This window comes from Haemorhous mexicanus, chromosome 34 (assembly GCF_027477595.1).
Source record: "Haemorhous mexicanus isolate bHaeMex1 chromosome 34, bHaeMex1.pri, whole genome shotgun sequence".
Lineage (NCBI taxonomy): Eukaryota > Metazoa > Chordata > Aves > Passeriformes > Fringillidae > Haemorhous > Haemorhous mexicanus.
Window position 1 is genome coordinate 1,597,876 of NC_082374.1, and position 27,883 is coordinate 1,625,758.

Sequence of the window (27,883 nt, forward strand, 5' to 3'; positions counted from 1 at the left end):
ACAATTCCCATTCCCATTCCCATCACTCACTGCTGAAGTTGCCCCTCTGCTCCTCCACCTTGACCACTCCTCATTCCCAAACCCCACAGGGATTTTCCCATTGCCATTCCCCAATCCCAAACCCCACAATTCCCACCCCAAACCCCACAATTCCCATTCCCAACCCCACAATTCCCACATTTCCCACCCCAAACCCCACAATTCCCACAATTCCCATTCCCATTCCCATCACTCACTGCTGAAGTTGCCCCTCTGCTCCTCCACCTTGACCACTCCTCATTCCCATTCCCACAGGGGTTTTCCCATTGCCATTCCCCACCCCAAACCCCACATTTCCCACATTTCCCACCCCAAACCCCACAATTCCCACCCCAAACCCCACAATTCCCATTCCCAAACCCCACCATTCCCATTCCCATCACTCACTGCTGAAGTTGCCCCTCTGCTCCTCCACCTTGACCACTCCCACACCATTCCACACCCCACAATTCCCGCAATTCCCACCCCAAACCCCACATTTCCCACCCCAAACCCCACAATTCCCATTCCCAAACCCCACCATTCCCATTTCCCATCACTCACTGCTGAAGTTGCCCCTCTGCTCCTCCACCTTGACCACTCCCACTCCAATCCCAAAACCCACAATTCCCATTCCCAACCCCACAATTCCCATTTTTCCCACCCCGAGTCCCATTCCCAACATCACAATTCCCACTTTTCCCACCCCAAACCCCACATTTCCCACCCCAAACCCCACAATTCCCACCCCAAACCCCACATTTCCCACCCCAAACCCCACAATTCCCATTCCCAAACCCCACCATTCCCATTTCCCATCACTCACTGCTGAAGTTGCCCCTCTGCTCCTCCACCTTGACCACTCCCACCCCAATCCCAAACCCCACAATTCCCACCCCAAACCCCACAATTCCCACCCCAAACCCCACAATTCCCATTCCCAAACCCCACAATTCCCATTTTTCCCATTCCCAACCCCCAATTTTCCCACCCCAAACCCCACAATTCCCATTCCCAAACCCCACAATTCCCACAATTCCCATTTTTCCCCACACTCACTGCTGAAGTTGCCCCTCTGCTCCTCCACCTTGACCACTCCCACCCCAATCCCAACCCCACAATTCCCACATTTCCCATCCGAAACCCCACAATTCCCACCCCAAACCCCACAATTCTCACCCCAAACCCCACAATTCCCACCCCAAACCCCACAATTCTCACCCCAAACCCCACAATTCCCACCCCAAACCCCACAATTCCCATTCCCCACCCCACAATTCCCATTTCCCACACTCACTGCTGAAGTTGCCCCTCTGCTCCTCCACCTTGACCACTCCCACCCCAATCCCAAACCCCTCACTTCCCATTCCCAAACCCCACAATTCCCATTTTTCCCACCCCAAACCCCACAATTCCCACCCCAAACCCCACAATTCCCATTCCCAAACCCCACCATTCCCATTCCCCATCACTCACTGCTGAAGTTGCCCCTCTGCTCCTCCACCTTGACCACTCCCACACCATTCCACACCCCACAATTCCCACATTTCCCACCCCAAACCCCACATTTCCCACCCCAAACCCCACAATTCCCACCCCAAACCCCACAATTCCCATTCTCAAACCCCACAATTCCCATTTTTCCCATTCCCAAACCCCACACTTCCCACCCCAAACCCCACAATTCCCATTCCCATCACTCACTGCTGAAGTTGCCCCTCTGCTCCTCCACGTTGACCACCCCCACACCATTCCCAACCCCACAATTCCCGCAATTCCCACCCCAAACCCCACAATTCCCATTTCCCACCCCACAATTCCCATTTTCACATCACTCACTGCTGAAGTTGCCCCTCTGCTCCTCCAGCTTGACCAGCCCCACACCATTCCACACCCCACAATTCCCATTTTTCCCATTCCCAAACCCCAATTTTCCCACCCCAAACCCCACAATTCCCACAATTCCCATTCCCATTCCCATCACTCACTGCTGAAGTTGCCCCTCTGCTCCTCCACCTTGACCACTCCTCATTCCCAAACCCCACAGGGATTTTCCCATTGCCATTCCCCAATCCCAAACCCCACAATTCCCACCATTCCCACCCCAAACCCCACAATTCCCACCCCAAACCCCACAATTCCCACCCCAAACCCCACAATTCCCACCCCAAACCCCACAATTCCCACAATTCCCATTTTCCCATCACTCACTGCTGAAGTTGCCCCTCTGCTCCTCCACCTTGACCACTCCTCATTCCCAAACCCCACAGGGGTTTTCCCATTGCCATTCCCCACCCCAAACCCCACGCTTCCCACCCCAAACCCCACAATTCCCATTTTTCCCATTCCCAAACCCCAATTTTCCCTCCCCAAACCCCACCATTCCCATTCCCCACCCCACAATTCCCATTCCCATCACTCACTGCTGAAGTTGCCCCTCTGCTCCTCCACCTTGACCACTCCCACCCCAATCCCAAACCCCACACATTTCCCATCCGAAACCCCACAATTCCCACCCCAAACCCCACAATTCCCATTCCCAATCCCCACAATTCCCATTTTTCCCATCACTCACTGCTGAAGTTGCCCCTCTGCTCCTCCACCTTGACCAGCCCCAGCGGCGTGCCCATCCTCTCGGCGCCCTCGGGGCCCTTCCCGCAGTCGCCCAGCGCCGCCTCGGCCGCCAGCCCGCCCTTGGGCAGGAAGGGCACGGCCAGGGCCCCGCGCGGCTCCCGCGGGTGCGCCGAGCTCCGGAACTTCTTGGAGAAGGGCCGCCCGCCCTGGATGTAGCTGCGGTAGGCGCCCGCCTTGTGCGGCCGGTGCCGGATCCACTCGCGCAGCGTCTCGATGGGCGAGCCGTTCACGCACCACTCGGTGACGCCGAACTGCCGCAGGTGCGCCCGGGCGTGGCTGGCCAGAGCCTTCCTGTTCTCAAAGTACAGCCCGCAGAGCTCGCAGCAGGCTTCTGCTGCTGGGAAATGGGGAAAAATGGGATCAAAATTGGGTTAAAGTCGGGAAAAATGGGAAAAAACGGGGTAAAAATGGAGTTAAAATAGTGAAAAATGGGATTGAACACCGAACTGCCGCAGGTGCGCCCGGGCGTGGCTGGCCAGAGCCTTCCTGTTCTCAAAGTACAGCCTGCAGAGCTCGCAGCAGGCTTCTGCTGCTGGGAAGTGGGGAAAAATGGGGTTAAAGTAGGGAAAAATGGGAAAAAATGGGATTATTCATATAGAAAATGGGGTATGGGCAGTGCCCAAAGTGCCGCAGGTGCGCCCGGGCGTGGCTGGCCAGAGCCTTCCTGTTCTCAAAGTACAGCCCGCAGAGCTCGCAGCAGGCTTCTGCTGCTGGGAAATGGGGAAAAATGGGGAAAAACGGGGAAAAAAATGGGGTTAAAATAGTGAAAAATGGGATTGAACACCGAACTGCCGCAGGTGCGCCCGGGCGTGGCTGGCCAGAGCCCTCCTGTTCTCAAGGTACAGCCCACAGAGCTCACAGCAGGCTTCTGCTGCTGGGAAATGGGGAAAAATGGGGTTAAAGTAGGGAAAAATGGGAAAAAACGGGGTTAAAAATGGGGTTAAAATAGTGAAAATGGGGTATGGGCAGTGCCCAAAGTGCCGCAGGTGCGCCCGGGCGTGACTGGCCAGAGCCTTCCTGTTCTCAAAGTACAGCCCGCAGAGCTCGCAGCAGGCCTCTGCTGCTGGGAAATGGGAAAAAATGGGGTTAAAGTAGGGAAAAATGGGAAAAAAATGGGATTATTCATATAGAAAATGGGGTATGGGCAGTGCCCAAAGTGCCGCAGGTGACCCCAAAGTGCCGCAGGTGCGCCCGGGCGTGGCTGGCCAGAGCCTTCCTGTTCTCAAAGTACAGCCCGCAGAGCTCACAGCAGGCTTCTGCTGCTGGGAAATGGGGAAAAATGGGGTTAAAGTAGTGGAAAATGACAAAAACCGGGGAAAAAATGGGGTTAAAATAGGGAAAATGGGGTATGGGCAGTGCCCAAAGTGTCGCAGGTGACCCCAAAGTGCCGCAGGTGCGCCTGGGCGTGGCTGGCCAGAGCCTTCCTGTTCTCAAAGTACAGCCCGCAGAGCTCGCAGCAGGCCTCTGCTGCTGGGAAATGGGGAAAAATGGAGTTAATATTGGGTTAAAGAAGGGAAAAATGGGAAAAAACGGGGTAAAAATGGGGTTAAAATAGTGAAAAATGGGGTATGGGCAGTGCCCAAAGTGCCGCAGGTGCGCCCGGGCGTGGCTGGCCAGAGCCTTCCTGTTCTCAAAGTACAGCCCGCAGAGCTCGCAGCAGGCTTCTGCTGCTGGGAAATGGGGAAAAATGGGGTTAAAGTAGGGAAAAATGGGAAAAAATGTGATTATTCATATAGAAAATGGGGTATGGGCAGTGCCCAAAGTGCCGCAGGTGCGCCCGGGCGTGGCTGGCCAGAGCCTTCCTGTTCTGAAAGTGCAGCCCGCAGAGCTCGCAGCAGGCTTCTGCTGCTGGGAAATGGGGAAAAATGGGGTTAAAATGGGATTTAGCACTGAAAAAATGGGGTTAAAATAGTGAAAATGGGGTATGGGCAGTGCCCAAAGTGCCGCAGGTGCGCCCGGGCGTGGCTGGCCAGAGCCTTCCTGTTCTCAAAGTACAGCCCGCAGAGCTCGCAGCAGGCTTCTGCTGCTGGGAAATGGGGAAAAATGGGGTTAAAGTAGGGAAAAATGGGAAAAAATGCGATTAAAATAGTGAAAATGGGATATGGGCAGTGCCTAAAGTGCCGCAGGTGCGCCCGGGCGTGGCTGGCCAGAGCCTTCCTGTTCTCAAAGTACAGCCCGCAGAGCTCGCAGCAGGCCTCTGCTGCTGGGAAATGGGGAAAAACGGGGTTAAAATTGGGTTAAAGTAGGGAAAAATGGTAAAAAAATGGGATTATTCATATAGAAAATGGGGAATGGGCAGTGCCCAAAGTGCCGCAGGTGACCCCAAAGTGCCGCAGGTGCGCCCGGGCGTGGCTGGCCAGAGCCTTCCTGCTCTCAAAGTACAGCCCGCAGAGCTCGCAGCAGGGAGAACATGGAAAATGGGAAAAAAATATAGGAAAAATGGGAAAAGAATGGGAAAATGGAAAAAAAAGGGAAAAAATGGGGAAAAAACGGGAAAAATTGGGGAAAAACGGGAAAAAAATGGGAAAGAAATGGGAAAAAGCATCTGCTCCCAGCCGATGCCGGAAACATCCCAAAGACATCAGAAAACCATCCCAAAGATCCCAAAAAATCCTGAAATTCCCGTGATTTCCCCGTGGCACTCACAGGCCTTGTCGTGCAGGGCCTTGGCCTTGAAGCCCAGCTCAGAGGCTCTCCCAGCCCATCCCAAAGCCATCCCAAAGATCCCAAAACCACCCCAAAACCACCCCAAAACCATCCCAAAGATCCCAAAACCACCCCAAAACCATCCCAAAACCATCCTATAGATCCCAAATCCATCCCAAAACCACCCAAAACAATCCCAAACTCCCGTGGCACTCACAGGCCTTGTCGTGCAGGGCCTTGGCCTTGAAGCCCAGCTCAGAGGCCCTCCCAGCCCACCCCAAAACCACCCCAAAACCATCCCAAAGATCCCAAAACCATCCCAAAACCGTCCCAAAACCACCCAAATACATCCCAAACTCCCATGGCACTCACAGGCCTTGTCGTGCAGGGCCTTGGCCTTGAAGCCCAGCTCAGAGGCCCTCCCAGCCCATCCCAAAGATCCCAAATCCATCCCAAAGATCCCAAAACCCCCATGATTTCCCCGTGGCACTCACAGGCCTTGTCGTGCAGGGCCTTGGCCTTGAAGCCCAGCTCAAACGCCCTCCCAGCCCATCCCAAAACCATCCCAAAGATCCCAAAACCACCCAAATCCATCCCAAAGATCCCAAAACCACCCCAAAACAATCCCAAAACCATCCCAAAGATCCCAAATCCATCCCAAAACCACCCAAATCCATCCCAAACTCCCATGGCACTCACAGGCCTTGTCGTGCAGGGCCTTGGCCTTGAAGCCCAGCTCAAAGGCCCTCCCAGTCCATCCCAAAACTACCCCAAAACCACCCCAAAGATCCCCAAACCATCCCAAAACTACCCCAAAACCACCCCAAAAATCTGAAAACCACCCCAAATCCATCCCAAAACCACCCAAATCCATCCCAAACTCCCGTGGCACTCACAGGCCTTGTCGTGCAGGGCCTTAGCCTTGAAGCCCAGCTCAGAGGCCCTCCCAGCCCATCCCAAAGATCCCAAATCCATCCCAAATCCACCCAAAACCATCCCAAACTCCCATGGCACTCACAGGCCTTGTCGTGCAGGGCCTTGGCCTTGAAGCCCAGCTCGAAGGCCCTCCCAGCCCATCCCAAAACTACCCCAAAGATCCCAAAACCACCCCAAAACCATCCCAAAACCATCACAAAGATTCCAAAACCCCGAAACTCCCGTGCTTTCCCCATGGCACTCACAGGCCTTGTCGTGCAGGGCCTTGGCCTTGAAGCCCAGCTCGAAGCCCCTCCCAGCCCATCCCAAAACCATCCCAAATCCATCCCAAAGATCCCAAAACCACCCCAAAACCATCCCAAAACCATCCTATAGATCCCAAATCCATCCCAAAACCATCCCAAATCAATCCCAAACTCCCATGGCACTCACAGGCCTTGTCGTGCAGGGCCTTGGCCTTGACGCCCAGCTCAGAGGCCCTTCCAGCCCATCCCAAAACCACCCCAAAATTATCCCAAATCCATCCCAAAACCACCCAAATCCATCCCAAACTCCCGTGGCACTCACAGGCCTTGTCGTGCAGGGCCTTGGCCTTGAAGCCCAGCTCGAACGCCCTCCCGGCCCATCCCAAAACCATCCCAAAGATCCCAAAACCACCCCAAAACCTCAAAATTCCCCTGATTTCCCCATGACACTCACAGGCCTTGTCGTGCAGGGCCTTGGCCTTGAAGCCCAGATCAGAGGGCCTCCCAGCCCATCCCAAAACCACCCCAAAACCATCCCAAAGATCCCAAAACCACCCCAAAACCATCCCAAAACCATCCCAAAGATCCCAAAACCACCCCAAAACCATCCCAAAACCATCCCAAGGATCCCAAATCCACCCCAAAACCATCCCAAAACCATCCCAAAGATCCCAAAACCACCCCAAAACCATCCCAAAACCATCTCAAAGATCCCAAAACCACCCCAAAACCATCCCAAAACCATACCAAAGATCCCAAAACCACCCCAAAACGACCCCAAAACTATCCCAAAGATCCCAAATCCATCCCAAATCCACCCAAAACCATCCCAAACTCCTGTGGCACTCACAGGCCTTGTCGTGCAGGGCCTTGGCCTTGAAGCCCAGCTCAGAGGCCCTCCCAGCCCATCCCAAAACTACCCCAAAACCATCCCAAAACCATCCCAAAGATCCCAAAACCACCCCAAAACCATCCCAAAGATCCCAAAACCACCCCAAAACCCCAAAATTCCCGTGATTTCCCCATGACACTCACAGGCCTTGTCGTGCAGGGCCTTGGCCTTGAAGCCCAGCTCAGAGGCCCTCCCAGCCCACCCCAAAACCACCCCAAAACCATCCCAAAGATCCCAAAACCATCCCAAAGATCCCAAAACCCCAAAATTCCCCTGATTTCCCCATGACACTCACAGGCCTTGTCGTGCAGGGCCTTGGCCTTGAAGCCCAGCTCGAAGGCTTTGTGCTTGGCCTCGCCGTGCCCGCCCAGCCTCTCGTCGCCCAGCGGCCTCTTGGCAGCCAGGAAGGCCCCGGGGGCTCCCTTGGAGCCCAGCGGTGCCAGGGCCAGCCCCGAGCCCGGCTTGCCCAGGGCCAGCCCCGGGGGCAGCGCCTTGCCCGGAGCCGGCCCCGGCGGCGCTTTGGGCTCCGCGCCCTCCTCGCCCGGCCCCGGGCCCGGCTCCAGCCCCGGCGGCGGCGGCGGCTCCTTCTTGATGAGGCAGGGTTTGGATTTCTTCCTGAGGATCTCGCGCAGGGTGTCGATGGGGGAGCCGTTCACCGACCACTCGGTCACCCCCATCTGGCGCAGGTGCGAGCGCGCGTGGCTCGAGAGCCCCTTGCGGTTCTCAAAGAACTCCCCGCAGAACTCGCAGCGGATGTCGCGCACCGGGTCCGCCCGGGAGGCTGCAGGGAGGGAAATTCCAGATTTAGGGAGGGAAGGAACATCCCTGGATGGGATCTTGGGTCCCTAAATCCCTGGCAGGAGCTCAGAGCATCCCAAAATCCCCGGGATGAGCACCCCAAATGCCCAGGATGAGCTCCCCAAAATCCCGGGATGAGCCCCCAGCCAGCGGATGTCGCACACCGGGTCCGCCCGGGAGGCTGCAGGGAGGGAAATTCCAGATTTAGGGAGGGAAGGAACATCCCTGGATGGGATTTTAGAGCCCCAAATCCCTGGATGAGCTCAGAGCATCCCAAAATCCTCGGGATGAGCCCCCAGCCAGCGGATGTCGCGCACCGCGTCCGCCCGGGAGGCTGCAGGGGGGGAAATTCTGGGATTAGGGAGGGAAGGAACACCCTGGATGGGATCTTGGATCCCTAAATCCCTGGCAGGAGCTCAGAGCATCCCAAAATCCCCGGGATGAGCCCCCAGCCAGCGGATGTCGTGCACCGGGTCCACCCGGGAGGCTGGAGAGGGGAAATTCTGGGATTAGGGAGGGAAGGAACTCCCTGGGATGGGATCTTGGATCCCTAAATCCCTGGATGAGCTCAGAGCATCCCAAAATCCTTGGGATGAGCACCCCAAAATCACCAGGATGAGCTCCCCAAAATCCCCGGGATGAGCCCCCAGCCAGCGGATGTCGCGCATTGGGTCCGCCCGGGAGGCTGGAGAGGGGAAATGTGGGATTAGGGAGGGAAGGAATGCCGTGGGATGGGATCTTGGGTCCCTAAATCCCTGGATGAACTCAGAGCATCCCAAAATCCTCGAGATGAGCACCCCAAAATCACCAGGATGAGCTCCCCAAAATCCTCGGGATGAGCCCCCAGCCAGCGGATGTCGCGCACCGGGTCCGCCCGGGAAGCTGCAGGAGGGGGGGAAATTCCAGATTTAGGGAGGGAAGGAACATCCTGGGATGGGATTTTAGAGCCCCAAATACCCTGGACGAGCTCCCCAAAATCCCGGGATGAGCCCCGAGCCAGCGGATGTCGCGCACCAGGTCCGCCCGGGAGGCTGCAGGGGGGGAAATTCCAGATTTAGGGAGGGAAGGAACATCCCTGGATGGGATTTTAGAGCCCCAAATCCCTGGCAGGAGCTCAGAGCATCCCAAAATCCCGGGATGAGCCCCCAGCCAGCGGATGTTGCGCACCGCGTCCGCCCAGGAGGCTGGAGAGGGGAAATTCTGGGATTAGGGAGGGAAGGAACTCCCTGGGATGGGATCTTGGATCCCTAAATCCCTGGCAGGAGCTCAGAGCATCCCAAAATCCTCGGGATGAGCACCCCAAAATCACCAGGATGAGTTCCCCAAAATCCCCGGGATGAGCCCCCAGCCAGCGGATGTCACACACCAGGTGTGCCCAGAAGGCTGAAGAGGGGAAATTCTGGGATTAGAGAGGGAAGGAACCCTCTGGGGTGGGATCTTGGATCCCTAAATCCCTGGATGAGCTCAGAGCATCCCAAAATCCCGGGATGAGCCTCCAGCCAGCGGATGTTGCGCACCGGGTCTGCCCGGGAGGCTGCAGGGAGGGAAATTCCAGATTTAGGGAGGGAAGGAACATCCCTGGATGGGATTTTAGAGCCCCAAATGCCCAGGATGAGCTCCCCAAAATCCCCGGGATGAGCCCCGAGCCAGCGGATGTCGCGCACCGGGTCCGCCCGGGAGGCTGCAGGAGGGGGGGAAATTCCAGATTTAGGGAGGGAAGGACCATCCCTGGATGGGATTTTAGAGCCCCAAATCCCTGGCAGGAGCTCAGAGCATCCCAAAATACAGGACAGGTATGCCCAGAAGGCTGGAGAGGGGAAATTCTGGGATTAGAGAGGGAAGGAACACCCTGGGATGGGATCTTGGGTCCCTAAATCCCTGGATGAGCTCAGAGCATCCCAAAATCCTCGGGATGAGCACCCCAAAATCACCAGGATGAGCTCCCCAAAATCCCCGGGATGAGCCCCCAGCCAGCGGATGTCGCGCACCGCGTCCGCCCGGGAGGCTGCAGGAGGGGAAATTCTGGGATTAGGGAGGGAAGGAACTCCCTGGGATGGGATCTTGGATCCCTAAATCCCTGGCAGGAGCTCAGAGCATCCCAAAATCCCTGGGATGAGCCCCGAGCCAGCGGATGTCGCGCACTAGGTCCGCCCGGGAGGCTGCAGGAGGGGGGGAAATTCCAGATTTAGGGAGGGAAGGAACATCCCTGGATGGGATTTTAGAGCCCCAAATCCCTGGCAGGAGCTCAGAGCATCCCAAAATACAGGACAGGTATGCCCAGAAGGCTGGAGAGGAGGAAATGTGGGATTAGGGAGGGATGGAACCCCTTGGGATGGGATCTTGGATCCCTAAATCCCTGGATGAGCTCAGAGCATCCCAAAATCCCGGGATGAGCCCCCAGCCAGCGGATGTCGCGCACCGGGTCCGCCCGGGAGGCTGCAGGGAGGGAAATTCCAGATTTAGGGAGGGAAGGAATATCCCTGGATGGGATTTTAGAGCCCCAAATCCCTGGCAGGAGCTCAGAGCATCCCAAAATACAGGACAGGTATGCCCAGAAGGCTGGAGAGGGGAAATTCTGGGATTAGAGAGGGAAGGAACACCCTGGGATGGGATCTTGGGTCCCTAAATCCCTGGATGAACTCAGAGCATCCCCAAAATCACCAGGATGAGCCCCCAGCCAGCGGATGTCGCGCACCGGGTCCGCCCGGGAGGCTGCAGGGGGGGAAATTCTGGGATTAGGGAGGGAAGGAACTCCCTGGGATGGGATCTTGGGTCCCTAAATCCCTAGATGAACTCAGAGCATCCCAAAATCCTCGGGATGAGCACCCCAAAATGCCCAGGATGAGCTCCCCAAAATCCCCGGGATGAGCCCCCAGCCAGCGGATGCCGCACACCGCGTCCGCCCAGGAGGCTGGAGAGGAGGAAATGTGGGATTAGAGAGGGAAGGAATCCCTTGGGATGGGATCTTGGGTCCCTAAATTCCTGGATGAGCTCAGAGCATCCCAAAATCCTCGGGATGAGCACCCCAAAATCACAAGGATGAGCTCCCCAAAATCCTCGGGATGAGCCCCCAGCCAGCGGATGTCGCACACCGGGTCTGCCCGGGAGGCTGCAGGAGGGGAAGTTCTGGGATTAGGGAGGGAAGGAACTCCCTGGGATGGGATCTTGGATCCCTAAATCCCTGGATGAGCTCAGAGCATCCCAAAATCCTTGGGATGAGCACCCCAAAATCACCAGGATGAGCTCCCCAAAATCCCCGGGATGAGCCCCCAGCCAGCGGATGTCGCGCACCGGGTCCGCCCGGGAGGCTGGAGAGAAGGAAATGTGGGATTAGGGAGGGAAGGAACACCCTGGGATGGGATCTTGGATCCCTAAATCCCTGGCAGGAGCTCAGAGCATCCCCAAAATCCCGGGATGAGCCCCGAGCCAGCGGATGTCGCACACCGCGTCCGCCCGGGAGGCTGGAGAGGGGAAATTCTGGGATTAGGGAGGGAAGGAAAACCCTGGATGGGATCTTGGGTCCCTAAATCCCTGGACGAACTCAGAGCATCCCAAAATCCTCGGGATGAGCCCCCAGCCAGCGGATGTCGCGCACCGGGTCCGCCCGGGAGGCTGCAGGGGGGGATATTCCAGATTTAGGGAGGGAAGGAACATCCTGGGATGGGATCTTGGATCCCTAAATCCCTGGCAGGAGCTCAGAGCATCCCAAAATCCTCGGGATGAGCACCCCAAAATCACAAGGATGAGCTCCACAAAATCCTCGGGATGAGCCCCGAGCCAGCGGATGTCGCGCACCGCGTCCGCCCAGAAGGCTGGAGAGGGGAAATGTGGGATTAGAGAGGGAAGGAACACCCTGGGATGGGATCTTGGGTCCCTAAATCCCTGGATGAGCTCAGAGCATCCCAAAATCCCGGGATGAGCCCCCAGCCAGCGGATGTCGCGCACCGGGTCCGCCCGGGAGGCTGCAGGAGGGGGGGAAATTCCAGATTTAGGGAGGGAAGGAACATCCCTGGATGGGATTTTAGAGCCCCAAATCCCTGGCAGGAGCTCAGAGCATCCCAAAATACAGGACAGGTATGCCCAGAAGGCTGGAGAGGGGAAATTCTGGGATTAGAGAGGGAAGGAACACCCTGGGATGGCATCTTGGGTCCCTAAATCCCTGGATGAGCTCAGAGCATCCCAAAATCCCGGGATGAGCCCCCAGCCAGCGGATGTCGCGCACCGGGTCCGCCCGGGAGGCTGCAGGGGGGGAAATTCCAGATTTAGGGAGGGAAGGAACATCCCTGGATGGGATTTTAGAGCCCCAAATGCCCGGGATGAGCTCAGAGCATCCCAAAATACGGGACAGGTACGCCCAGAAGGCTGGAGAGGAGGAAATGTGGGATTAGGGAGGGATGGAACGCCCTGGGATGGGATCTTGGGTCCCTAAATCCCTGGATGAACTCAGAGCATCCTAAATCCCGGGATGAGCTCCCCAAAATCCCCAGGATGAGCCCCAAGAACTCGCAGAGGATGTCGTGCACCTTCCGAGAGGCTGGAAGGGGAAATTTGGGATTAGGGAGGGAAGGAGAGCAGGGAAAAGCCCCTGGATGGGCTCAGAGTGTCCCAAATCCCTGGGATGAGCCCCCAGCCAGCGGATGTTGCGCACCAGATCTGCCTGGGAGGCTGCAGGGGGGGAAATGTGGGATTAGGGAGGGAAGGAACCCCCTGGGATGGGATTTTAGAGCCCCAAATCCCCGGGATGAGCTCCCCAAAAGCCCCAGGATGAGCCCTGAGCCAGCAGATGTCATACACCAGATCCACCTGGGAGGCTGGAGGGGGAAATTCCAGGATTAGGGAGGGAAGAAACTCCCTGGGAAGAGATCCCAGCTCCCCAAATCTCTGGGATGATCCCTGAACCCCCAAAATCCCTGGGATGATCCCTGAACCCCCAAATGCCCGGGACAAACCCCAGAACCACTCACAGAGGTTGAGCGGCGCCATCTCCTCATGACCCCAGGATGGATCCAGTGGCTCCCTGGGATGGATCCCAGCTCCCCACATCTCTGGGATGATCCCTGAACCCCCAAAATCCCTGAGCTAATTCCTAAACCCCCCAAATCCCCGGGACAAACCCCAGAACCACTCACAGAGGTTGAGCGGCGCCATCTCCTCATGGCCCCAGGATGGATCCAGTGGCTCCCTGGGATGGATCCCAGCTCCCCAAATCTCTGGGATGATCCCTGAACCCCCAAATCTCTGGGATGATCCCTGAGCCCCCCAAATGCCCGGGACAAACCCCAGAACCACTCACAGAGGTTGAGCGGCGCCATCTCCTCGTGGCCCCGGGATGGATCCAGTGGCTCCCTGGGATGGATCCCAGCTCCCCAAATCTCTGGGATGGATCCCAGCTCCCCAAATCTCTGGGATGATCCCTGAACCCCCAAAATCCCTGAGCTAATTCCTAAACCCCCCAAATCCCCGGGACAAACCCCAGAACCACTCACAGAGGTTGAGCGGCGCCATCTCCTCGTGCGCTGCCCAGGCCGGGTCCGGCGGCGCCGGCGCCTCCCCGGGATGGATCCCGGCTCCTCCTCCTCCTCCTCCTCCCCCAGCCATCAGCTCCCGCTTGATCTCCACCCTGAGCTGGTCCTGCTTGAGCTTCTTCTGCAGGGAGGGCGCCGAGAGCCCCGGGAACATCTTCCTGGCCGTGGGCGGCGGCGAGGCGGCGCCGGGGGCCGGCCCCGGGGGGCTCAGCGGCGCCGGCACCTTCTTGGCCAGCCCGGGCAGGTGCAGCTCGGGCGGCGCCCGCGGCGGCTCCAGCGGGGCCAGCCCGCCCAGCAGGCTCTTGGCCAGGGGCTTGGGGTGGCCCGAGCGGCGGCGGGTGAGGATCTCGCGCAGGGTGTCGATGGGGGAGCCGTTCACGTACCACTCGGTCACGCCCATCTGGCGCAGGTGCGAGCGCGCGTGGCTCGAGAGCCCCTTGCGGTTCTCAAAGAACTCCCCGCAGAACTCGCAGCGGATGTCGCGGCACGGCTCCGAGCCCGAGGCTGGGAAAGGCACAGAAAGGGTTAAAAGGGGCTGGGGGAATTCCCGGGAAAGAGATGTGGGATAAGGGAAGTTGTGGAATTCCCTGCAGAACTCGCAGCGGATGTCGCGGCACGGGCTCCGAGCCCGAGGCTGGGAATGCAGGAAAACGGGAGAGAAGGGGTTAAAAGGTGCTGGTGGAGTTTTGGGGCTGAGGGGATTCCCAGGGCGGTGGGAATTTGGGATAAGAAGGATTCGTGTTCCTGTCCAGGGTGTTTGTGCCAGGAGGAGGAGGAGCAGGACCAGGGGAAGGAGGAAGAGGAGCAGGAAGAGGAGAAAAAAGTTCAGAAGAAGGAGGAAGAGCAGAGGAGGAGGAGGAGGAGAGAGAGGAAGAGGAGAAAAGGAGAAGTAGGAGGATGAAGTGCAGGAGGAAGAGGAAGAGGAAAAGAACAAAGAGAAGGAGGAGAAGGAGGAGGAGGAAGAAAAGGAGGAGGAAAAAGAAAAGGAGAAAGAGAAGGAGGAGGAGGAGGAAGAGGAAGAGGAAGAGGAAGAGGAAGAGGAAGAGGAAGAGGAAGAGGAAGAGGAAGAGGAAGAGGAAGAGGAAGAGGAAGAGGAAGAGGAAGAGGAGGAGGAAGAGGAGGAGGAAGAGGAGGAGGAAGAGCAGGGGAGGCAGGAGGGGTCAGAGGGGGCAGGGGCTGTGGGATGGGGCTGATCCCAGAGCCGGGGGTCTGGGGCTGAGGGGATTCCTGGAAAGGGATGTGGGACAAGGGAAATGTGGTTCCCGAGGAATTCCCCGCAGAACTCCCAGCGAGTGTCACAGCACCAAGCCCACGGCTGGGAATGGCACAGAGGGGGTTAAAAGGGGCTGGGGGAGGGGAACAATCCCAAAATTTGGGGGTTTGGGGTTGTGGGGATTCCTGGAAAGGGATGTGGGACAAGGGAAATGTGGTTCCCGAGGAATTCCCCGCAGAACTCCCAGCGAGTGTCACAGCACCAAGCCCACGGCTGGGAACGGCACAGAGGGGGTTAAAAGGGGCTGGTGGGGATCCCAAAATTTGGGGGTTTGGGGCTGAGGGGATTCCTGGAAAGGGATGTGGGACAAGGGAAATGTGGTTCCCGAGGAATTCCCCACAGAACTCCCAGCGAGTGTCGCGGCACCCAGCCCGAGGCTGGGAATGGCACAGAAGGGGTTAAAAGGGGCTGGGGGAGGGGAACAATCCCAAAATTTGGGGGTTTGGGGCTGAGGGGATTCCCAGGGCCGTGGGAATTTGGGATAAGAAGGATTCGTGTTCCTGTCCAGGGTGTTTGTGCCAGGAGGAGGAGGAAGAGGAGGAAGAGAAGAAGGGAAAACGGGAGCAGGAGAAGGACAGGAAAGTTCAGGAGGAAGAGGAAGAGGAGGAAGAGGAGGAGGAGGAGCAGAAGAAGGAAGAGTAAACCCCAATAAACCGCAGTAAAACCCCACCAAACCCACCAAACCCTATGAAACCCCCACTAAATCCCAGGAAAACCCAACCAAACCTCAATAAAAAACAATTAAACCTCCATTAAACCCCAACAAAACCCCATTAAACCCCAACAAAACCCCACCAAACCCCAATAAAAGCCCGTTAACCCCCCCAGACCCCAAGGACACTCACTGAGGTTGAGCGGCCCGTCCTCCTCGGGCGCCCAAACCCCAATAAAACCCATTAAACCCCACTAAACCCCAATAAAACCCCATTAAACCCCAATAAACCCCAATAAAACCCCAAAAAACCCCAATAAAACCCCATTAAAACCCCAATAAACCCCATAAACCCCCCCAGACCCCAAGGGCACTCACTGAGGTTGAGCGGCCCGTCCTCCTCGGGCACCCAAACCCCAATAAACCCCAATAAAACCCCACCAAACCCCAATAAACCCCCATAAAACCTCAACAAAACCCCAATAAAACCCAATTAAAACCCCAATAAAACCCCGTTAACCCCCCCAGACCCCAAGGGCACTCACTGAGGTTGAGCGGCCCGTCCTCCTCAGGCACCCAAACCCCACCAAACCCCATTAAACCCCCATTAAACCCCAACAAAACCTAACCAAAACCCACCAAACCCCAATAAACCCAAACAAAACCCAATTAAAACCCCAATAAAACCCCAATAAACCCCACCAAACCCCAATAAACCCCATTAACCCCCCCAGACCCCAAGGGCACTCACTGAGGTTGAGTGGCCCGTCCTCCTCGGGTGCCCAAACCCCAATAAAACCCCAATAAAACCCAATAAAACCCACCAAACCCCAATAAACCCAAACAAAACCCAATTAAAACCCCAATAAAACCCCATTAAACCCCAATAAAACCCACCAAACCCCATTAAACCCCAACAAAACCCAATTAAAACCCCAATAAATCCCCATTAACCCCCCCAGACCCCTTTGCACTCACTGAGGTTGAGCGGCCCGTCCTCCTCGGGCGCCCAAACCCCAATAAAACCCCATTAAACCCCAATAAACCCCAACAAAACCTAACCAAAACCCACCAAACCCCAATAAAACCCCATTAAACCCCACCAAACCCCAACAAAACCCTATTAAACCCCAACAATACCCCAAAAAACCCCAACAAAACCCCATTAAACCCCAATAAACCCCATTAACCCCCCCAGACCCCTTTGCACTCACTGAGGTTGAGCGGCCCGTCCTCCTCAGGTGCCCACTTGGGCACCCAAACCCCAATAAACCCCAATAAAACTCCAATAAAACCCCAACAAAACCTAACCAAACCCCACCAAACCCCATTAAACCCCAATAAAACCACAATAAAACCCCAATAAAACCCCATTAACCCCCCCAGACCCCAAGGGCACTCACTGAGGTTGAGCGGCCCGTCCTCCTCGGGCGCCCACTTGCCCTCGGCGGGCAGGGGGCTCAGCGCCAGCTTGGCCCCCTTCTCCTCCCCCGCCTTGGGCGAGCCCGGCAGCGCCGCCGGCACCTTGCGGAGCGCGGGCGAGCCCGGCCGGCCCAGGGCCTTGGCGAAACCCGGCGGGGACTTGATGGCCTTGTTGAGGGCGCCCTCGGGCTTGGGCAGCAGCAGCAGCGGCGGGCGCGGCGCCGCCGGCTCCTTGGGGGAGCCGCCGGCCGATTTCTTGGCCAGCGCGGGGCCCTCGGCCTTGGGCTTGTGGCGCACCAGCTCGTACAGGAGGTCGATGGGAGCCCCCGAGCTCTCGGACTCGGCCACGCCCAGCTGGCGCAGGTGGGAGCGGGCGTGGCTGGAGAGCCCCTTGCGCGTCTCGAAGCAGGCGCCGCACACCTCGCAGGTGGTCAGGCTGGAGGCTGGGAAAAAATGGGGAGAAACGGGAAATTAGGGGTTAAAAATGACATGGGATCAGCTCCTGAGTTCCTATCCAATCCTGGTTTCGGCACAGCTCACAGGTGGTCAGGCTGGAGGCTGGGAAAAATGGGGAGAAACGGGAAATTAGGGGTTAAAAATCCCTCAGAATCAGCTCCCACCCAGCCCTGGTTATGGGATTGGAACAGGCGCTGCACAGCTCGCAGGTGGTCAGGCTGGAGGCTGGAAAAAATGGGGAAAAACGGGAAATTAGGGGTTAAAAATGACATGGGATCAGCTCCTGAGTTCCTATCCAATCCTGGTTTCGGCACAGCTCGCAGGTGGTCAGGCTGGAGGCTGGGAAAAATGGGGAGAAATGGGAAATTAGGGGTTAAAAATGACATGGGATCAGCTCCTGAGTTCCTATCCAATCCTGGTTATGTGATTGGAGCAGGTTGTCAGGCTGGAGGCTGGGAAAAATGGGGAAAAAACGGGAAATTAGGGGTTAAAAATGACATGGGATCAGCTCCCACCCAGCCCTGATTATGGGATTGGAACAGGCGCCGCACACCTCGCAGGTGGTCAGGCTGGAGGCTGGGAAAAATGGGGAGAAATGGCAAATTAGGGGTTAAAAATGACATGGGATCAGTTCCTGAGTTCCTATCCAATCCTGGTTTCGGCACACCTCGCAGGTGGTCAGGCTGGAGGCTGGGAAAAATGGGGAGAAACGGGAAATTAGGGGTTAAAAATCCCTCAGAATCAGCTCCCACCCAGCCCTGATTATGGGATTGGAGCAGGTGCTGCACAGCTCGCAGGTGGTCAGGCTGGGGGCTGCAAAAAATGGGGAGAAACGGGAAATTAGGGGTTAAAAATCCCTCAGAATCAACTCCCACCCAGCCCTGGTTATGGGATTGAAACAGGCGCCGCACAGCTCGCAGGTGGTCAGGCTGGAGGCTGGGAAAAATGGGGAGAAACGGGAAATTAGGGGTTAAAAATGACATGGGATCAGCTCCTGAGTTCCTATCCAATCCTGGTTATGGGATTGGAGCAGGTGGTCAGGCTGGAGGCTGGGAAAAATGGGGAGAAATGGGAAATTAGGGGTTAAAAATGACATGGGATCAGCTCCTGAGTTCCTATCCAATCCTGGTTATGGGATTGGAGCAGGTGGTCAGGCTGGAGGCTGGGAAAAATGGGGGAAAACGGGAAATTAGGGGTTAAAAATCCCTCAGAATCAGCTCCCACCCAGCCCTGGTTATGGGATTGGAACAGGCGCTGCACAGCTCGCAGGTGGTCAGGCTGGAGGCTGGGAAAAATGGGGAGAAATGGGAAATTAGGGGTTAAAAATGACATGGGATCAGCTCCTGAGTTCCTATCCAATCCTGGTTATGGGATTGGAACAGGCGCAGCACACCTCGCAGGTGGTCAGGCTGGAGGCTGTGAAAAATGGGGAGAAACGGGAAATTAGGGGTTAAAAATCACTTGGGATCAGCTCCTGAGTTCCTATCCAATCCTGGTTATGGGATTGGAGTAGGTGCTGCACACCCAGCAGGTGGTCAGGCTGGAGGCTGGAAAAAATGGGGAGAAACGGGAAATTAGGGGTTAAAAATGACATGGGATCAGCTCCTGAGTTCCTTCCACAGTCCTGGTTTTGGGAACAGAGCACGTGGTCAGGCTGGGGGCTGGAAATGGGGAAAAAACGGGAAATTAGGGGTTAAAAATCACTTGGGATCAGCTCCTGAGTTCCTATCCAATCCTGGTTATGGGATTGGAGCAGGTGGTCAGGCTGGAGGCTGGGAAAAATGGGGAGAAACGGGAAATTAGGGGTTAAAAATCCCTTGGGATCAGCTCCTGCAGAGCAGGCGTTGCACACCTCACACGTAGTCAGAGTGGGGTCTGGAAAAAATGGGGGAAAACGGGAAATTGGGGGTTAAAAATCCCTCGGGATCAGCTCCTGAGATTCCCCCTATAGTCCTGGTTCTGGGATCAGAGCAGGTGGTCAGGCTGGGGGCTGGAAAAAATGGGGAGAAACGGGAAATCAGGAATTAGAAATCCCTTGGGATCAGCTCCCGAGATCCCCTCCATAGTCCTGGTTTTGGCACAGCTCGCATGGGATCAGGCTAGGGGCTGGAAATGGGGGAAAAACAGGGAAAAACGGGAAAAAATCAGAATAAATCCAATCTCAGAGTGAGGAGGGACAGGAGGAAAGGTTGGGAGCTGATCCCAAAGAATTCCAACCCCTCCCAGCCCAAGTTTTGGGATCATAGCAGGCACCACCTCACACCTGGTCAGGCTAGGGGCTGGAAAATGGGGGGAAAACAGGGAAAAATGGGAAATCCCAAAAAATCCCAAAAAATCCAGGATAAATCCAATCTCAGAGTGAGGGGATGAGGAATGACAGGAGGGAAGTTGGGAGCTGATCCCAAAGAATTCCAAACCCTCCCAGCCCAAGTTTTGGGATTGGAGCAGGTGCTGCACACATCACAGGTGGGGAGGCTGGGGGCTGGAAAATGGGGGAAAAAAAGGGAAAAATGGGAAAAAATCGGGATAAATCCAATCTCAGAGCGAGGGGATAAGGAATGACAGGAGGGAAGTTGGGAGCTGATCCCAAAGAATTTGGAACCCTCCCAGGCCAAGTTTTGGGATCATAGCAGGCACCACCTGGCACGTGGTCAGGCTAGAGGCTGAAAAATGGGGGGAAAACGGGGAAAAATGGGAAATCCCAAAAAATCCCAAAAAATCCAGGATAAATCCAATCTCAGAGTGAGGGGATGAGGAATGACAGGAGGGAAGTTGGGAGCTGATCCCACAGAATTCCAACCCCTCCCAGCCCAAGTTTTGGGATCATAGCAGGCACCACCTCACACCTGGTCAGGCTGGGGGCTGGAAAATGGGGGAAAACGGGGAAAAATGGGAAATCCCAAAAAATCCAGGATAAATCCAATCTCAGAGTGAGGGGATGAGGAATGACAGGAGGGAAGTTGGGAGCTGATCCCAAAGAATTCCAACCCCTCCCAGCCCAAGTTTTGGGATTGGAGCAGGTGCTGCACACATCACAGGTGGGGAGGCTGGGGGTGGGAAAATGGGGGAAAAACAGGGAAAAATGGGAAAAATTGGGATAAATCCAATCTCAGAGTGAGGGGAACAAGGAGGAAAGGTTGGGAGCTGATCCCAAAGAATTCCAACCCCTCCCAGCCCAAGTTTTGGGATCATAGCAGGCACCACCTCACACCTGGTCAAGGTAGGGGCTGAAAAATGGGGGGAAAACGGGGAAAAATGGGAAATCCCAAAAAATCCCAAAAAATCCAGGATAAATCCAATCTCAGAGTGAGGGGATGAGGAATGACAGGAGGGAAGTTGGGAGCTGATCCCAAAGAATTCCAACCCCTCCCAGCCCAAGTTTTGGGATTGGAGCAGGTGCTGCACACATCACAGGTGGGGAGGCTGGGGGTGGGAAAATGGGGGAAAAACAGGGAAAATTGGGAAAAACCTGGGATAAATCCAATCTCAGAGTGAGGGGATGAGGAATGACAGGAGGAAAGGTTGGGAGCTGATCCCAAAGAATTTGGAACCCTCCCAGCCCAAATTTTGGGATCATAGCAGGCACCACCTGGCAGGTGGTCAGGCTAGGGGCTGAAAAATGGGGGGAAAACAGGAGAAAATGGGAAATCCCAAAAAATCCCAAAAAATCCAGGAAAAATCCAATCTCAGAGTGAGGGGAATGAGGAGGGACAGGAGGAAAGGTTGGGAGCTGATCCCAAAGAATTCCAACCCTTCCCAGCCCAAGTTTTGGGATTGGAGCAGGCACTGCACACCTCACAGAGGGTCAGGCTGGGGGCTGGAAAATGGGGGAAAAACAGGGAAAAATGGGAAAAAATCGGGATAAATCCAATCTCAGAGTGAGGGGAACAAGGAGGAAAGGTTGGGAGCTGATCCCAAAGAATTCCAACCCCTCCCAGCCCAAGTTTTGGGATCAGAGCAGGCACCACCTCACACCTGGTCAGGCTGGGGGCTGGAAAATGGGGGAAAAACGGGGAAAAATGGGAAATCCCAAAAAATCCCAAAAAATCCAGGATAAATCCAATCTCAGAGTGAGGGGATGAGGAATGACGGGAGGAAAGGTTGGGAGCTGATCCCAAAGAATTCCAACCCCTCCCAGCCCAAGTTCTGGGATTGGAGCAGGCACCACCTCACACCTGGTCAGGCCAGAGGCTGGAAAATGGGGGGAAAACGGGGAAAAATGGGAAATCCCAAAAAATCCCAAAAAATCCAGGAAAAATCCAATCTCAGAGTGAGGGGATGAGGAATGACAGGAGGGAAGTTGGGAGCTGATCCCACAGAATTCCAACCCCTCCCAGCCCAAGTTTTGGGATCGGAACAGGCGCTGCACACATCACAGGTAGGGAGGCTGGGGGTGGGAAAATGGGGGAAAAACGGGGAAAAATGGGAAATACCAAAAAATCCCAAAAAATCCAGGATAAATCCAATCTCAGAGTGAGGGGATGAGGAATGACAGGAGGGAAGTTGGGAGCTGATCCCAAAGAATTCCAACCCCTCCCAGCCCAAGTTTTGGGATCGGAGCAGGCGCTGCACACATCACAGGTAGGGAGGCTGGGGCTGGAAAATGGGGGAAAAACAGGGAAAAATGGGAAAAAATCGGGATAAATTCAATCTCAGAGCGAGGAGAACGAGGAGGAAAGGTTGGGAGCCAATCCCAAAGAATTCCAACCCTTCCCAGCCCAAGTTTTGTGACCAGAGCAGGCACCACCTCACACCTGGTCAGGCTAGGGCCTGGAAAATGGGGAAAAATAGAGAAAAATTGGGAAATCCCATCAAAAAATCCCAAAAAATCCAGGATAAATCCCATCTCAGAGTGAGGGGATGAGGAATGACAGGAGGGAAGTTGGGAGCTGATCCCACAGAATTCCAACCCCTCCCAGCCCAAGTTTTGGGATTGGAGCAGGTGCTGTACACATCACAGGTAGGCAGGCTGGGGGTAGGAAAATGGGGGAAAAACAGGGAAAAATGGGAAAAAATCAGAATAAATTCAATCTCAGAGCGAGGAGAATGAGGAGGAAAGGTTGGGAGCCAATCCCAAAGAATTCCAACCCCTCCCAGTCCAAGTTTTGGGATCATAGCAGGCACCACCTCACACCTGGTCAGGCTAGAGGCTGAAAAATGGGGGGAAAACGGGGAAAAATGGGAAATCCCAAAAAATCCAGGATAAATCCAATCTCAGAGTGAGGGGAATGAGGAATGACAGGAGGGAAGTTGGGAGCTGATCCCACAGAATTCCAACCCCTCCCAGCCCAAGTTTTGGGATTGGAGCAGGCGCTGCACACATCACAGGTCGGGAGGCTGGGGCTGGAAAATGGGGGAAAAACAGGGAAAAATGGGAAAAAATCGGGATAAATCCAATCTCAGAGTGAGGAGAACGAGGAGGAAAGGTTGGGAGCCGATCCCAAAGAATTCCAACCCCTCCCAGCCCAAGTTCTGGGATCATAGCAGGCACCACCTGGCACCTGGTCAGGCTAGGGGCTGGAAAATGGGGGAAAACAGAGAAAAATGGGAAATCCCAAAAAATCCAGGATAAATCCAATCTCAGAGTGAGGGGAATGAGGAATGACAGGAGGGAAGTTGGGAGCTGATCCCAAGAATTTGGAACCCTCCCAGCCCAAATTTTGGGATTGGAGCAGGCGCTGCACACATCACAGGTAGGGAGGCTGGGGGCTGGAAAATGGGGGAAAAACAGGGAAAAATGGGAAAAAATCGGGATAAATCCAATCTCAGAGTGAGGGGAACAAGGAGGAAAGGTTGGGAGCTGATCCCAAAGAATTCCAACCCCTCCCAGCCCAAGTTTTGGGATCATAGCAGGCACCACCTCACACCTGGTCAGGCTAGAGGCTGGAAAATGGTGGGAAATCGGGGAAAAATGGGAAATCCCAAAAAATCCAGGAAAAATCCAATCTCAGAGTGAGGGGATGAGGAATGACAGGAGGGAAGTTGGGAGCTGATCCCACAGAATTCCAACCCCTCCCAGCCCAAGTTTTGGGATCATAGCAGGCACCACCTCACACCTGGTCAAGGTAGGGGCTGGAAAATGGGGAAAAACAGAGAAAAATTGGGAAAAAAACCCAGAATAAATCCAACCTCAGGCCGAGAGGAATGAGGAATGACAGGAGGAAAGCTTGGGAGCCAATCCCAAAGAATTCCAACCCCTCCAGCCCAGCTCTGGAGCCCAAGCAGGACAATTCCCACCTCGTTAACTCCCTCATTAATTAACCCAACCCCCCCTGGGCGGGGTCTGAGGGCCCCAATCCGAGGAGAATTTGGGGAAATCCGGGGAAAAGCCCGGGAAATTCCTGACCTTTGGCATCCTGGGGCTCGGCTTTGCTGCCGGGGGGCTCCGGGCTGAGCTTGGTCCCGAGGCGGGGCGGGGGCGGCTCCAGCGCCGAGCTCGAGGATTTTTTGGGGATGGGGGGAGGGGATGTCACTTCCATGGCCACCAACTCGTCCTCGTCGGGAGCCAGCACTGCGGGGAGCAGCTGGGAGTCAGGGATTTGGGATCTGGGGGAGCCCGGGAGGGGTTTGGGGGGGTCCAGAGGGAATTTGGGGGGTACCAGGTGGGATTTGGGGTGGTCCTGAAGGGATTTGGGGGGGTCCAGGTAGGATTTGGGGGGTTCTAGAGGGGGTTTGGGGGTTCCAGGTGGGATTTGGGGTGGTCCTGAAGGGATTTGGGGGGTTCCAGGTGGGATTTGGGGTGGTCCTGAAGGGATTTGAGGGGTTCCAGGTGGGATTTGGGATGTTCAAGGTGGGATTTGGGGGGTTCCAGGTGGGATTTGGGGGGTTCTAGAGGGGGTTTGGGGGGTTCCAGGTGAGATTTTGGGGGTTCTGGAGGGGGTTTGGGGGGGTCCAGGTAGGATTTGGGGGGCTCTAGAGAGGATTTGGGGGGTTCCAGGTGGGATTTGGGGGGTTCTAGAGGGGGTTTTGGGGGTTCTAGGTGGGATTTTGGGGGTTCTAGGTGGGATTTTGGGGGATCCAGGGGGGATTTGGGGGGTTCTAGAGGGGTTTTGGGGTGTTCCAGGTGGGATTTTGGGGGGTTCCAGGTGGGATTTTGGGGGTTCTGGAGGGGGTTTGTGGGGTTCCAGGTGGGATTTGGGGGGGTCCAGAGGGGATCTGGGATGTTCCAGGTGGGATTTGGGGGGTTCCAGGTGGGATTTGGGGGGTTCTAGAGGGGGTTTGGGGGGTTCCAGGTGGGATCTGGGGGGTTCTAGAGGGGATTTGGGGACAGGGACAGAACCAGGTCCCCACAGGGGACAGGACAGGGGTGGTGGCACGGGACAGGACAGGACAGGGACAGTGCCAGGTCCCCACAGGGGACAGGACAGGGGTGGTGGCAGGTGACAGGACAGGGACAGTGCCAGGTTCCCACAGGTGACAGGACAGGGGTGGTGGCAGGGGACAGGACAGGACAGGGCAGTGCCAGGTCCCCACAGGGGACAGGACAGGGGTGGTGGCAGGGGACAGGACAGGGACAGTGCCAGGTCCCCACAGGTGACAGGACAGGGGTGGTGGCAGGTGACAGGACAGGGACAGGACAGGGGTGGTGGCAGGTGACAGGACAGGGACAGGACAGGGCAGTGCCAGGTTCCCACAGGTGACAGGACAGGGGTGGTGGCAGGGGACAGGACAGGGACAGGACAGGGCAGTGCCAGGTCCCCACAGGTGACAGGACAGGGGTGGTGGCATCTCCCAGCAGGTGACAGGACAGAGCCAGGTCCCCGCAGGGAGGGGACAGGGACATCGGCGGTGCCACCAGGAGAGGTGACAGCACAGGGGAGGGGACAGGTCCCTGAGGGGAGGGGACAGGGACAGTGGCAGCTCCTTAAGGGGAGGGGACACAGAGAGGTGACAGACGCCAGCAGGGGACAGCACAGGGACAGTGACAGCTCCCAGCAGGGAGGGGACACAAAAGGTGACAGGTCCTAAAGGGGAGGGGACAGCCTGGTGGCATCAGGGACCAGACAGGGGTGGTGGCATCTCTCAGCAGGGAGGGGACACAGAAGGTGACAGGTCCCTAAGGGGGTGGGACAGGGGAGGTGACAGATCCTAAAGGGGAGGGGACAGGGACAGTGGCAGGTCCCAGCAGGGGATGGCACAGGGATGGTGACAAATCCCAGCAGGGGAGGGGACAGGATGGTGGCATCTCCACAGGGGACAGCACGGGGGTGGGGACAGGTCCCTGAGGGGAGGGGACAGGACAGGGGTGGTGGCATCTCCCAGCAGGGAGGGGACACAGAAAGTGACAAATCCCAGCAGGGGACAGCACAGGGACAGTGACAGCTCCCAGCAGGGAGGGGACACAGAAAGTGACAGGTCCTAAAGGGGAGGGGACAGCGTGGTGGCATCAGGGACCAGACAGGGGTGGTGGCATCTCTCAGCAGGGAGGGGACACAGAAGGTGACAGGTCCCTAAGGGGGTGGGACAGGGGAGGTGACAGACCCTAAAGGGGAGGGGACAGGGACAGTGGCAGGTCCCAGCAGGGGATGGCACAGGGATGGTGACAAATCCCAGCAGGGGAGGGGACAGGATGGTGGCATCTCCACAGGGGACAGCACGGGGGTGGGGACAGGTCCCTGAGGGGAGGGGACAGGACAGGGGTGGTGGCATCTCCCAGCAGGGAGGGGACACAGAAAGTGACAAATCCCAGCAGGGGACAGCACGGGGGTGGTGACAGGTCCCAGCAGGGAGGGGACACTGAGAGGTGACAGGTCCCTTCAGGGGACAGCACGGGGGTGGTGACAGGTCCCAGCAGGGAGGGGACACTGAGAGGTGACAGGTCCCTTCAGGGGACAGCACGGGGGTGGTGACAGGTCCCAGCACAGGTGGGACAGGAACGGTGACAGGTCCTAAAGGGGAGGGGACAGTGAGAGGTGACAAATCTCTGCAGGAGACAGGACAGGGTGAGGGAGGCCAGGTCCCTCCAGGGAGGGGACAGTGCTGGGGACATCCCAGTGACAGTGCTGGGGACAGAGCTGGGGACATCCCAGTGACAGAGCTGGGGACATCCCAGTGACAGGGCTGGGGACACCCCAGGGCTCCCAGTGACAGTGCTGGGGACATCCCAGTGACAGGGCTGGGGAGAGAGCTGGGGACATCTCAGTGACAGAGCTGGGGACACCCCAGTGACAGGGCTGGGGACATCCCTGAGCCCTTCGGTGACACGACTGGGGAATCCTGGGAACCAGCCTGGGGACATCCCAGGAGCTCCAGGCTGGGGACACCCCAGTGACAGGGCTGGGGACACCCCAGGGCTGCCAGTGACAGGGCTGGGGACACCCCAGGAGCTCCAGGCTGGGGACACCCCAGTGACAGGGCTGGGGACATCCCAGGAGCTCCAGGCTGGGGACACCCCAGTGACAGGGCTGGGGACACCCCAGGGCTGCCAGTGACAGGGCTGGGGACATCCCAGTGACAGGGCTGGGGACACCCCAGTGACAGGGCTGGGGACACCCCAGTGACAGGGCTGGGGACATCCCAGGAGCTCCAGGCTGGGGACACCCCAGTGACAGGGCTGGGGACACTCCAGGGCTCTCAGGGACATCCCAGGGCTGCTGGTGACAGGGCTGGTGACACCCCGGGAGCCCCTCGGTGACAGGGCTGGGGACACCCCGGGAGCCCCTCGGTGACAGGGCTGGGGACACCCTGGGAGCTCCAGCCTGGGGACATCCTAGAGCTCTTGGGGACAGGGCTGGGGACATCCCGGGGCTCCAGCCTGGGGACACCCCGGTGAGCTCCTGGTGACAGGGCTGGGGACACCCTGGGGACCGGGCTGGGGACACCCCGGGAGCCCCTTGGTGACAGGGGTGGGGACACCCTGGGAGCTCCAGCCTGGGGACGTCCTAGAGCTCCTGGGGACAGGGCTGGGGACATCCTGGGAACCAGCCTGGGGACATCCTGGGTGCTGCTTGGTAACGGGGCTGGGGACATCCCAGGGCTGCTGGTGACAGGGCTGGTGACATCCCAGTGACAGGGCTGAGGACAGCTCGGGAGCCCCTCAGTGACGGGGCTGGGGACACCCTGGGAGCACCAGCTTGGGGACACCCTGGTGAGCTCCTGGTGACAGGGCTGGGGCACCCTGGGAGCACCAGGCTGGGGACATCCCAGTGAGCTCCTGGTGACAGGGCTGGGGACACCCTGGGGCTCTCGGTGACAGGGCTGGGGACACCCTGGGGACACCCTGGGGCTCTCGGTGACAGGGCTGGGGACATCCTGGGAGCTCCAGCCTGGGGACACCCCGGTGAGCTCCTGGTGACAGGGCTGGGGACATCCTGGGGACACCCTGGGGACATCCCGGGGCTCCCAGTGACAGAGCTGGGGCACCCTGGGAGCTCCAGCCTGGGGACA

The 27,883-nt window shown here is 57.1% G+C and overlaps 1 protein-coding gene across 8 annotated transcripts in view; it reads right to left on the minus strand.

The window, feature by feature from the left end:
* The window catches only part of LOC132340933 (protein Wiz-like), a 66,636-nt gene that overhangs the window by 7,485 nt on the left and 31,268 nt on the right, over positions 1-27,883 (minus strand). For 2 of the 8 annotated variants that reach the window (XM_059872126.1, XM_059872127.1), the window contains exons 5-9: positions 23,844-24,008; positions 17,023-17,484; positions 13,656-14,198; positions 7,667-8,152; positions 4,521-4,678 (exon numbers count right to left, since the gene is read on the minus strand). In XM_059872126.1, coding sequence (XP_059728109.1) covers positions 4,536-4,678; positions 7,667-8,152; positions 13,656-14,198; positions 17,023-17,484; positions 23,844-24,008 — 1,799 coding nt within the window. In that variant the 3' untranslated portion in view covers positions 4,521-4,535. Of the gene's footprint in view, positions 1-2,593; positions 2,990-3,759; positions 3,915-4,520; positions 4,679-7,660; positions 8,153-11,087; positions 11,279-12,024; positions 12,409-13,655; positions 14,199-17,022; positions 17,485-23,843; positions 24,009-27,883 lie in introns of those variants that run through there. The other 6 variants (XM_059872133.1, XM_059872130.1, XM_059872129.1 and 3 more) reach the window with 6 other exon arrangements.